The sequence below is a fragment of the Gouania willdenowi genome, chromosome 24 (assembly GCF_900634775.1).
Source record: "Gouania willdenowi chromosome 24, fGouWil2.1, whole genome shotgun sequence".
NCBI lineage: Eukaryota > Metazoa > Chordata > Actinopteri > Blenniiformes > Gobiesocidae > Gouania > Gouania willdenowi.
In genome coordinates, this window is record NC_041066.1 from 3188022 (window position 1) to 3200759 (window position 12738).

General features: G+C 40.4%; 1 protein-coding gene across 2 annotated transcripts in view; it reads right to left on the bottom strand.

Moving 5' to 3' along the window:
• Positions 1-2063: 2063 nt before the first annotated feature.
• LOC114457968 (gamma-aminobutyric acid receptor subunit rho-2-like) overlaps positions 2064-12738 on the bottom strand; it is a 79559-nt gene continuing 68884 nt past the window's right edge. For both annotated transcript variants that reach the window (XM_028440164.1, XM_028440163.1), the window contains 3 exons: positions 7575-7727; positions 3103-3311; positions 2064-3029 (listed from right to left, as the gene is read on the bottom strand). In XM_028440164.1, the coding sequence (XP_028295965.1) occupies positions 2712-3029; positions 3103-3311; positions 7575-7727 (680 nt within the window). In that variant the 3' untranslated portion in view covers positions 2064-2711. The remainder of the gene's footprint in view (positions 3030-3102; positions 3312-7574; positions 7728-12738) is intronic.

Genomic DNA, 12738 nt, shown 5'->3' on the forward strand with positions numbered 1-12738 from the left:
ATAAAAGGGTATTTAGCAGTTCCCATTGATCAGTTACAGTACAATCACTTCCAGGATTTGTAGCTAGAACAAAAGAACTGAACACACAACAGCTGCTATCATCTGATTCTTTTAGCATTGCTTGTAAACTAAGAAAAATCCCAAATTAAAACTTGTACAACTCCCTGGATAGGAAGCACTTATCTCCTACTACAAACATCCAATGTAGCTCTGAGAAATGTTCCTGCAGTAAAACATGACACCACGGGTGAAGCAGTTTTCTCTTATTACTTTTGCAAATAAAGCATTATGAGCAGACTGAATTCAAGCACAGTAAGTTGCAAATTTTTTGCACAGAGAAAAAAAATTAAAAGGCTTCATTCAATATCATTATCAAACTTGGTGGCATGGATACAGTATGTGACCATGACTATGAACAATAAAAAACTGTCCGTTTTTGGAACATAGTCAGTTTTGACTTTATGTGAGTCTTTGCAACCTTCGCTTTTGTCGAGCTGGTCCTTTCAATATAGAGAGTCTAACATTGCTTGCTTTGAGTGTAATATTTCCTAAATCAGGTGATTATCACATACCTGTACAGTGCTCGTAACCACTATGTACTTATATCATGGAAAGTCAAAGATAATAGTATAATAGGAGTAAATATAACAGCAGAAAATGAGAAACTAAAATATATTGGTGTTTAAAAAATAATTTAAGGCAACTGAAGTTGGTTTCGTTGCTAAAGCTTTCCAAGATCAAAAAATGTGCGACTCTGGCAACATGCACTGAGCCCTGTGTGTGTACTTCCTGTCATCTTAAGGTACAATGGGCTGGCACATGGATCTCCTACTTTATAAAAAGAAACAAGGTTTTATAATTTAGTAAGTACATTGATGAATGACATCCTGGTGGAGGAGTGGTGCTTTACAGTGTGTACAGTGTTGACATCCTGTTCAGTCCTGGTTTCATGGGTCACCTCCTTCTTGTTTCCGCCAGCAGTAGTGGATGAGTAACACTGTGCTGTCACTATAGTCGGAGCACTGCTCAGGAATAAAGCCTGATATTTAGCTCCTCATTAACCATCTGCTATGGACCCACCCAGCTATGTGACTCAGTCGGTGCTAATGGCTGCAGAGGCAAAAGTAGCCAACTCATACGCAATAATTTTGTTGACACTGGACAACTGATGACTGAGAGCTCTGTGTGAAAGGTGGGTTTGAGGAAAGTCTGCTCAGGGGCTGCTTGCACAGATCCAACAGTCTGATTGTCGTGACACATCGTGCAAAATTGCCAAAGTTACAAGATCATCCAAATATTGAATAAAAATTACAAATGTATTTAAATATTTAAGGAGATTCATTAAAAAACAAAGGTTGCACATAAACCTAGCACAAAAAACTAAATGTGTGCTTGGTAGATTCTTTTTTAGCTCTAACAATGCTTTCTCTTTTAAATGGTGCCACATTTGTTGGATGAGCAGCAGAGCTAAGGATGAAGGTTGCACCTATGAAAAATGTGCCATCTTTTCAGCCAATACCATTTGAAAGGGAAATAAACCTAATTTAAACTAAGATGTTCAATGCTAAAGGGTTTACTGTCAAAACGCATTATTACAGCAAAGAAAAATTCTACCAAACACACATTTCCTTAGTTTTTGTGCAAGGTTAGATTCCCCTTTTGTGTAAAGTATGCTGAGATCAGCATTTTTGCAGAGTCATAGTTGCAATAATTGTTTTTAAACCCAGCTGGGTTTGTCCCACTTCATCGCTTCCCTCTAAAACCACACCTTTTTCTACTCAAGCCACATGCTGCCAGGCATTGTTCACTCACATCCTTTGTTGTTATTTTTCATTGTTCTGCCATAAATCAAATGAGTGATGATTTCACTATAGTTTTTTTTATCATCACATTGTTCAAGTTTTTGATGAAATGTCACTTTTTTCACTGCTAACAGAAGGGCAAGGGCCTGCTAACAATCTGCTAACAACAGAGAAGTATGTTTCTGCAATTACCCACTAAAAAATAAGAGAAAGCCAGTTACCCACTGGGCTAACTTTTGAGCATGCACTATTTGGATTCTGTCATACATATAAATAGTTAATGGACTAAGCTTTTCAATTAGAAAAGATATTTCACAGTGCTTCTGATATTTCTCTCCAGGGGTGTGTCTACAGGGTGGCCAGGGGAGGCTTGTGCTTTTTTTTTTTTTTATAATCTTATCAGATCATTTGCTACACAGGCGCGTAGGACTGCAACACAATCAACAACCTTGAGGGGCAATAATGTGCCATACTAGTTATCACTCACACACAAATGTTAAACCCCAAAAAAGTCTCAACTTCCTATTTTACTACAGACTGTTTTTTTTTGTGCTTAACCAGATGGAGTGTTGCAGAAGCACAATAAAAAGAGATTGATGACATCACAACATTTGGCTTCCAGTGACTTCTGTGGATGTTCTAGTTCTAGGTCTCAGTGTTACCGAAACCTTTAGCCTGTGTGCAACCAACCCCATGAGGATGTTAGAACTAACTTAGCAAATAAACACACTTGTAAAACCTTCTTATCTTTGTACACCGTCCAATCAGCACTGACATCAGGGCCGGAGTAGATATTCCCACCAAGGAGCTTGTTATATTCCTCAGTCCTCCCAACAAACTCCGGAGAAACGTGTTCTTGAATCTCCAATAAACTCCTTGACATCTTTATTTCTTTGTTGGTGTGAAAACTTAGCAGTACACGCACCAGTAGATCAGATTAAACAGGATGTAGGCTCCAGGGAAGATCATTCGTGAGTATGTATCAATGGCGTGGGTGTTCTGGATGATCCGGAAACCCCGCGCTGCGCTTTTCTTCTTATTCCCTGTGGACTCGTTGTCTAGAGAAAGGTGTACCACCATCCGCTCCTGTTTGTCCGATGCATCCTCGGCCGCCATGGAGGCTCTGGTGTAGCCTGCTAAGCTGTTGGCATCCGCCTCACTGTACGTCCCATCCAGCATCATGGTTTTGGCATGAGACATTCCACAAGTGCAGGGAAGTGCCTGGGCCTGGGCCAAAGGAAGGGGACACTAAGATTACAAAATAAAAGTTTGTATAGTTTGGACAAAATATTGTCAATACCTGTTCATTAGCTTTTTCTCTCAGCTTGCGGTCTTTTCCATCCCTCACTGTTGTTAGGTAGTTGACCGCAGCATATTCAAGGACAGACAGGAAGACAAAGACAAAGCTGACCCAAAGGTAAATGTCCACAGCTTTGATGTAGGAGACTCTAGGCATGGAGGCATTCACCCCAGTGATGATCGTAGACATGGTGAGCACGGTGGTTATTCCTGAAGAAAACACAGTTCTACATTAGCATCGTAATCGATTAGGACTAACGTGTACCTTAGTGGACCAGGGTAAAAAATTCAATATAAAGTAACTTCATACGGTTCTTTATCTGCATTCAAAGGCATCAATAACTAACATCTGAGTTCTTATGCTGTCAATGCTCTAATCCAGTGTTCAACCTTTGTACAGTTACACTGAGTGAAACACAATATTATTCGCCTGTTATTGGTATTGACCGGTATTGCATTTAAAATTAAATATCGGACATCAGCCATTCCGCTGATATAATTAACCGATAAAATAACAGGTTTTTCTCCCTGGACCAACCCATACACATCATATATGTAGACGCCTAATTGCCGTGGAGACAAATGACTAAGCGCCAACATCTTGTGTGTTTGGAGCAGACTGCAGGAGTGCTTGGAAATCAAAGAAGGTATGAGGCAATCAACAATCTCAAAGTAGAATTATTCACTGAATTTACTGATTTCAAAAATCTTGTATTTTTTTTCACTGCAATACAAAATATTCTAATATGATGGTATAATATATAATTTTGCACAAAGAATCATTACTGATATTTCATTGTTTTCAGCTTTGTCTTATGCACTTGGCAGCGGGCCAACATGATAATGACTGAAGAATAATTCTGAATGTTAATTTCACTACGGAAACTAGATCCATCCATTTTCTGACCCACTTGCTCCTTTTTTCAGGGTTGCAGGGGTCTGCTGGTGCCTATCTCCAGCTCTCATTGGGTGCTCTGCGTGGGTATACCCTGAACAGGGTGCCTATGTATTGCAGGGCAACATACAGACAAACAACTGTTCACACTCCCATTTACTCCTATGGGCAATTTAGAGACTCTGACTGATGATGTAAATGATTTGTAAAATATTGGCATATCAGACAAAAGTCCAATATCTTGCATCCCTAAGTGAAACCAAACAAAGTATTTTGTATTGTAGGATCGTTGTGCAACCTACTGCCACAGACACGTTTAGTAATCAATTGTGTCAAATTGGACAGTTTGAAAGAGGACATCTGATTATTCCTTACACCACAGCCAGGAGAGTCTTTGAAACACACATGAATCCATCAGAGCACATAAAGGTTTCTGAGAGTTATACAGTTACAGCTTTCAGTGTGCTTTGCGTTTTTTTTAGTACATTTTGTCGATGATAATAAGAAGCATGTCAGGGAGAAAGGGAGCCTTGAGTTCAAAGCAGAGAAAATTAGATGTTTCCAAAAATGAACATTTATTTCTCTCCCATTCACCCCACCCTCCCCTTGGGCATCACATCTTTCAGCTATGCATAAGTACAGAATATTTATGTTTCTTGCGTGCAGTGGTATGCATATTTATTGTCTTTTTTGTTCTGATAACAAACCCAATGCTTTAAGAATACCCTCATGTAGAATAACAGCTCAGCAGGAAAGGTTTGGGAATGACTCATACAAAGCAAGTCATGATGTAAACAGCAGACACAAAAAATGAGAACATGTGAGTGAGGCTTTTGTTCTCATCACCACTGTCAGAGAAGCAGTTGCACTATTATCATGTACCCTCATCCTCAGACTCATGTTCAGTTTGACTGATGAATAATCCTCATCTACAGGATACTTTAAGATCATTTATCCATTTTTTCACCCATGACAGGAGGACCCCAATCCATCACAGAGACAATCAAACATCCATCCAACCAAATTACAGACCCAAGAAACACATCTTTTCCATCTGAAAGGAATGCGGAATTACAAGAAAAAACATGTGAGCAAATAAGAAAACTGGACTTGCTGCAAACTTTCCGATTTATAATGTTCAACCACTGACTGTGTTTCAAACAGTTGGATTTCTGTTTCCTTAACAGCAATTATCCAAAAGAGAAAGGCAGAAGCAGAAAAAAACCGAATTCATTCCGACTTTTGTTCATGAATCAGTCAAAATTTGCAGTGAATGCAGGTTGGGCTGCCGACTGTTGTGTCTCTGAATTTCTGAAAAAGTCAGCAGCAAGCAGCTGTGAAACACATTGGGTCAGAGCTTCAGATTGCTCTGCACAGGATCATCAGTTCTTGTGCAGAGCAGTGCAAGTTTTTAAGTAGATGAGTTGAGTTGGCATTTCGAAAACCCTTTGCTGAAATTATGGGGTAGATGGAAGAAAATGATTTATGAAGGCTGGCGCTCCGTACCTCCCACTCAAAGATCAAGCACTGGTACAAAAAGAAATAAGACCCTGGGAAAGACTAGATTAGAAAGACTTCTTGATTTAAAGCCCGTTGAAGTCATGTGGGCCATCGTGGACAGAGTGGTGTGAGAAAGGAACAAATACAGTTCAACATTTTGTGTGAGCTTAAACAGGGGACTTGATATATGAACCTGCCCAAAAAGGTGAAGACAGTCTACAAACTGAATAAAATGTTGCTTCCCTCAAGCCTGATTTATGGTCTACTCTGACAGAAAAGAGATTTGGCTGTACTCATGATTGAATGAAAAATAAACAAAAGCATTTAATGTTGATGTTTTTGTGTTTTTATGTTCACAAAATGTACATTTTGCCAAACAGTTTAAAATCAAAACAAGTGGATTTGAATGCATGTCAACACAGCAATCTCTAAATGGAATAACTGATTAATCTATTGATGTATATTGGCTATAAGGAATTGCTCCGAAATCAAAATTGTTGATTTCAGGTGTTCTAACCCCTTCCACAGCCACAGGTGTATACAATCCAGCAGCCTGACATGCAGACTACTTCTACAAACGTCAGTGAAAGGAGGAGTCGCCATCAGGAGCTCAGTGACTTCCAGTGTACTAAAGTGATAGGATGTCACCTGTGCAATAATTCCAGCTGTTAAACTTCCTCGCTACTTAATATTCCACAATCGACTGTTAGTGGTACTGTAACAAAGTGGAGGTGATTGGGAAAAACAACAACTATGGAGTCACTGAATGGGGTCAGTGGAGGGTAAGGAGCACAGGTCGCCAAAAAGTCAATTAATACAGATCTCAAAACTTCATGTGACTTTCAGATTAGCTGCAGAACAATGTGTCGAAAGGTCCATAAAACAGGTTTCTGTGGCCGTGCAGCCTTACATCACCAAGTGCAATGCAAAGCGTTGCATGTATTGGTGTCTACAACAGTGAAGATGTCTTCTCAGGACTGACCAATCAAGCTTCTCTACCTGACAATCTGATGAAAGATGATGGGTTTGGCGGTTTCCCAAGGAACGATTCTTGTCTGATTGCGTTGTACCAAGTGTAAAGTTTGGTGAAGGGAGGATTATGGTGTGGTTGAGTTCCAGTGAAAGGAACTCTGAAAGCTTCAGCAAACCAATACATCTTGGACAATTTTATGCTGCTAACATCGTTAGAAGTGTTTGGAGATTACCCCTCAATGTTTCAATGTGACTGTGCACCAGTGCACAGAGCAAGAAGGTCCAAATAGGCATGGACCCTGGCTGGCCTGCACAGAGGTCTGACCTCAATCCAACAGAACATTTTTGGCATGAATTAGTGAGCCATTCTGGAGCAATGGTCAAAAATTCCCATAAGCACTCCCTGAACCTTGTTGAAAGCCTTCCTAGAAGATGTGAAGCTGTTAGAGCTGCAAAGGGTGGAACAACATATCTGGGATGTCACTCAGGTTCATATGTGTGAAGGCCAACACAATATAGTGCATCGATGTATCATGTTGGTCTTGGATCACAATGATGAAAGAAGACAGGATCACTAAGAGGAGAAAGTAATACAGTTCTCTAACAGTTGCTCAATCTCATTCAATCGTATTCAACCGTATTTAATCTCATTAAACCTGTTGGAACATTTCAAATCTTTTGCTATTTGTTTCAGAAATGATCAGCTTCAGTTGTGCCTCTTGTGCTGGTAAAATTTAATTAAGATTAAAATTAAGATGAATGAAACTGTTAAATATATATTAAAGAAATGACTTCAATATAATACCTCACCAAAATGAAAAGGCCCGCAAAGTTAAATAAAAAACAAACTATGTTACAAATGTTTTACAATGTACGACTTTCATTGTAGCTGAAAGGAATTAAGAAAGACCAAAAACTAATGTTCACTACAGTGGACATTATTTATCAGGCAAAAAGGTAATGTGTGGTGAAGATACCCTTGCTAAATGAAGTGAGAAAAATAATCTGTTTTCTTTGAAAATGATAAAACATTCTAGCTTCTATCCGCTGAGCACTACATTGTGATTTAAGGAGAAAGAACCTAATCAGGCAGTGGAGCCTCTCACCTAATGAGACTCTAGCAGGAACGGCCCTGCGGTCGATCCAGAAGGACACCCAGGACAGCATGACCATCAAAGTGGCAGGGAAGTAAGTCTGCAGCAGGAAGAAGAAGATGTGGCGACGCAGAGTGAAGTTGATGTACAGACGGTTGTACCAGCCTGTGGACAAAGACAACACACAAATAACTGATTGTTTATTGGTCAAAGGTAAAATTGGCATTATGCACAATATAATTAAATGCATTGTGACATAAAATCAATCACCAATTTGTTTAGCACTTGGTGTAAATTAATTTTATGGAGTTTGACAGCAAACCACTGCAATGCAACTGTGACAGCCATGCAGAGCGTGGCTGTCACACGCTCTGCATGGAGGAGGAGGAGAATGCTGCAGAATATTAATGTGGGGAATATATGTAAAACAAAGAAAGTTGTCAGGATGTGTGTTCCAGTGTGTGGATGCTGATGAGGCCCAAAGCCTGTCTGAGAGGCAGAAAATATCTCGCTCTGAATGCACAAACAGCCGCATCAGCACACAGGAGTTCTTTAGAAGGACACATTGTAACCTTAACATTATACAATGAAACAAACTGTGTATCACATTAAAAAAGGAACAAAAGGTCATTACAAATACATGACACGGCAGTTCTGCAGGAGTGTAGTATTAGTGTGAAGCTGATTCCAGCTTATATATATAAGGGACAATAATCATTGTCCCTGATATTTATTTATCAGGGACAACATCATTGCTTCAGGTGAAGAGGAATTTTTTATTTATTTTTTTAATTACTTTATTAATCCCTGAAGGGAAATTTTGTTACACTCTGTTATTTTTTTTAGGGACAGACCCAAATCACACACATGCACAAACAGGACCTGTGAACATGCATCAATGGAGAGATGTCAGAGTGGGGCTGCTTCCACAATGAAGGGAGCGCACCAGAGCAGTGTTGGTTTGGGTTTGATGCCTTGCTCATGGGCACCTCGACAGAACAACTTCTGTATTTTGGTCCGCATTGGGACTTGAACCGGCCACCCTCTGGTTTCCAACCCATGGACTGAGCTACTGCCCACCCACCCACGACCCTGAGAAATGGTAGTATATGGGGCTTCTAGCTCAGGCTAGTTTGTCCATTGGTGGACAAACTGTTTTTGTTACATTATCCAATCCACTTCATTTATGTAGCACATTTTTTAAAACAGGGGTTCACTAAAGTGCTGCAATTTTTTTTTTATTATTGTAAAACAATCAATTAATAACAATCACAATCCAAACAGGGCTAAGAACAATAAAACAAAAAAAAAACAGAAAACAAAACAAAACTGAGGCCGGTTACGCTTGAATTAAAAGCCAAGGAGTAAAAGTTGTTCTTTTAGCCAGGATTTAAAAATCTTTAAAGATGTGCATCAACATGTTAAAAGAGTCTTTGATAGACAAGCACCGAGAGAAGAAAAGGTTACATGTGAATGAATGGAATTTTTTTTCTTGTAAAATTTTCTTACAATATCTCAGCAAACATCGAGACTTACTGAACTTGCTGTTGACAAATGAAGCCAAATGTTACAATGTGCTTGTGCAGTCTGCTTCTCAACCAAGGGGAACAATCAGGAAACCCTGCAGTCCAGGGGCCTCATGCACAAATTTACATAGAAAAAAAGGGCACACACAAAAATATTGAGATATCTTAATCTCTGCATGTAGAAATCAGCACATACATTTTTTTGGATGCACATGTTGGGGTGCACGACCCCTCCCTGTTCAGTGGAAAGTTTAGATCACCAACCTTTCTGAAACTGTGAGCTGCTTCATAGGTACTGTATAACCCGAAGAGCTACCAGTTAGAAAAGCAGGGTAAGATAATAAGGAAGGCTAGCAGTCACTTAAAAAGGTAGGAAGTGTCAAGATTTCAACACGAAACACTTTTTTTCCCCTTGTCTGCACATGCTGTCAAAGGTCAACAACCCATGAAGTGCAATCTCTTTACAACAGCAATGCATGTTTTGTTATTGCAATTACACAAATGTATGTTATTGCATCATTGTACCATCACCAGTCCTCCCTAAGGAAGGGTAAACAAACTTTATCAAAAGGAGAATATAAAAAGAGAGGGCAGTGTTGATGAGGGGGATGGGAACAGGGAAGAGGGAATCAGGGTGGGAAAATGGAAGGGGTGATCAACAGTGCCAGTCTTTGCTCTTGTATCTAGATTATATTGTGGTTTTCTCCACCACAGTGGAACAACACCTTGCAAGGCTAGATTTGGTACTGGGGTGGTTGCAGCAAGATAACTTAAAAGCAAAACTGGTAAAGTGTGCCTTTTTCCAACTGGAGGTGAACTACTTGGGGCATGTGGTTTCCCACAAGGGTCTCTCCACTGACCCACACAAGGTAAAATTAGTGGCCAACAGGCATCCTCCCACTACCGTGGCAGAACTCCAGTCATTCCTTGGCTTTGCCAGTTATTATCGGCATTTTGTGGAAGGGTTTGCCAAGTTGGCGGCACCTCTACACAGACTTGTGGCTGCACTGGACACAAAGGGGTCCAAAAAGAAGACAAGCTGCATTTTCCCTGAGGGCTGGAGAGATGAGTGTCACAGTAGTTTTGAGGCACTCAAAGCAAAGCTCACCAAGGCTTCTGCACTGGCCTATGCCAACTTCTCCCTTCCGTTCATTCAAATAGATGTCTTTTATGGGAGCTTGGAGCGGTTTTTGTCTCAGAAACAAGGGGGCCAGGTGAGACCAATTGCTTATGCCCGCAGAAGTCTTAAGCCCACTAAACGCAAAAGTGCAAATAACAGCTCAATGAAGTTGGAGTTTTTGGCACTAAAGTGGGCAATGGCAGAAGAATTCAGGGATTATCTGATCGGCCACAAGTGGTATGTCTACACAGAGTGTAGCCACTTGTCTTCTGCAAAACTGGATGCCACTGAGCAGCGATGGGCAGCCCAGTTAACTTCATCTGACTTTGAGATCAAGTATTGATCTGGAAGAAGCAACAAAAATGCTGGCGCCTTATCTCGCCAGCATCCTCCTTGATCTCAGGTCATGGAGGCTATACATTCTTACACAGCAATATCCAATCCTTTACAAAAGGCCTTGCATGGTACAAGGCATCTGGGTGCAAGTCAATCCACTGTTGTAGCTCTGCCCTCCCACGCACCCTCTGAGCTTGTTGCACTTCAACTGCTCGACCCTGTTCTACGAGAAGTCTGGGCCTTGGAAGCAGCAGCCCAAACAGGAGGTGCACAAATGGCTGAGTCAGCCTGTCTTGTCTGTACTCCAGCAGTGGAAGAAATTGGTTGAAAGGGATGGAGTCCTTTAAAGGAAAATATTCCGCCCTGATTGCATGGTGACAGTGTTCCAATTGTTGATTTCTGCTGCCCTGAGAGATGAGGTGTTGACAGAGGTCCACCAAAGGCACGGCCAACAAGGTGTTGAACAAACTTCGGAACTGCTCCGACAGAGGTGTTTTTAGCCAGGTATGTTGGCTGAGGTGGCACATTGGTGTCAAATATGTGAGAGGTGCCAATTTGCCAAAGACAACCAACCCACTGTTTGCAGCTCCATGGGCCATTTGCTGGCTTCACGGACAAATAAGATTCTTGTCATGGACTATACATTATTAGAACCCACCCATAATGGGATGGAAAATGTCCTTGTCATGACTGACATCGTCAGTAAGTACACCTTAGCTGTACCTACCCATGACCAGCAAGCTTCAACTGTAGCTCAAGTGCTTGTAACAGAGTAGTTCTCAAAGTTTGGGGTCCCAGCCCGGTTAGATTCTGACCAGGGTCGGAACTTTGAGAGCTCTCTTATTCGCCAGTTATATGCCCTCTATGCCATCAAGAAATCTCGGACAATGCCATACCATCCTGCTAGCAATGGCCGACAGTGTTGTGCTAGTTACTGAAAAAACTTAACTAGTTACTAGTTACTTCATTCACAAAGTAATTCAGTTACTATTTTGATTACTTACACCAAAAAGTAATGCGTTACTACAAAAAGTTTAAGTTACTTAGAATTGAAGATTACATTATTTTTTTGGTAATCAGAGGGTCAGTGGTTTGACCCACACTGCTCCTGTATTAACATTGCTTTGGATACCAAATAAAATTGTATTGTGTCCAACCCGACAGGTCTTAGTCTTTTCAAACTCCAATCTGACTAAACCACTAAAACACAAGTATTTTTTTCCAATGCCAGTTTATTTACCTGAGACCAGCAGAAACTTAAAATGTTACAATAATTTTGAAATAAATAACCCAAAACAACTTGAACATTATTCAGAATCAAAGATTAAAGATTAAAGTGGCTTCAGCATCATAAAAACGATTGTGTTTAGCCCTTAGAATGTTCCCTTACAGCTTAAAGCTAGGGTAGGTGATTTTCTCCAGATACACTTTTTAAGTTCTTAGTTGAAATTGTCTTTATGACAGAAATTAATATGTTTTGTGCTCTGAAAAAGGAACAAAGAAAATTTGTCATCTGTAGCAGCTGTAATCCTGTAACAGCTTTGACCAATGGTAGAAAACGAACCATTTTAAAAAAAATTTAACCAATCACGTCTCCCGGTCTCCCTGCTCGTTCTCAAACCCTCTCATGCACGAGCTCACACTGAAAGCGCGTCACCGCTGACAGAGTTAAAACAGAGTTTTTGGCCATGTTTTTTAACATCGATAATGATAAAGTTTGTTGTTTATTTACTGCCGAATGAGATGAGACACCAAAGTTTCTACACAACAGAAGCGATGAGCTGAGGTCTGCTGCTGGAGCAGCTGTGCGCATGCATGTGAGTGAGACGGAGCACGGGGGGAGGGGAAGGGGGTAAAGGCGGAGCCTTCGGGAAGGCTACTTTCAAAATCATGCTAGATTTTGAAAATTGCATACCCTACCTTTAAGTACAAAAAACGAGCAACAACCTACAACATAAAGACATAAAGCCTTCTAAAATAAATAAGTGAAAGCAATCTGAATGAACATTCGGTATACATTTTGACCACCTTTGCCTTGCAAAAACTGCTATAAAAAACCCATAAATTAATCAACCTTAGCACAACTTAAGAGTTGCACCTTAACATATGTAAAGTATGCTGTGCATATTCCAAGCGCACATTCTGCTGTTGTATATATGTATATAAAAATTCACAACATTTTCTGAGCTACACA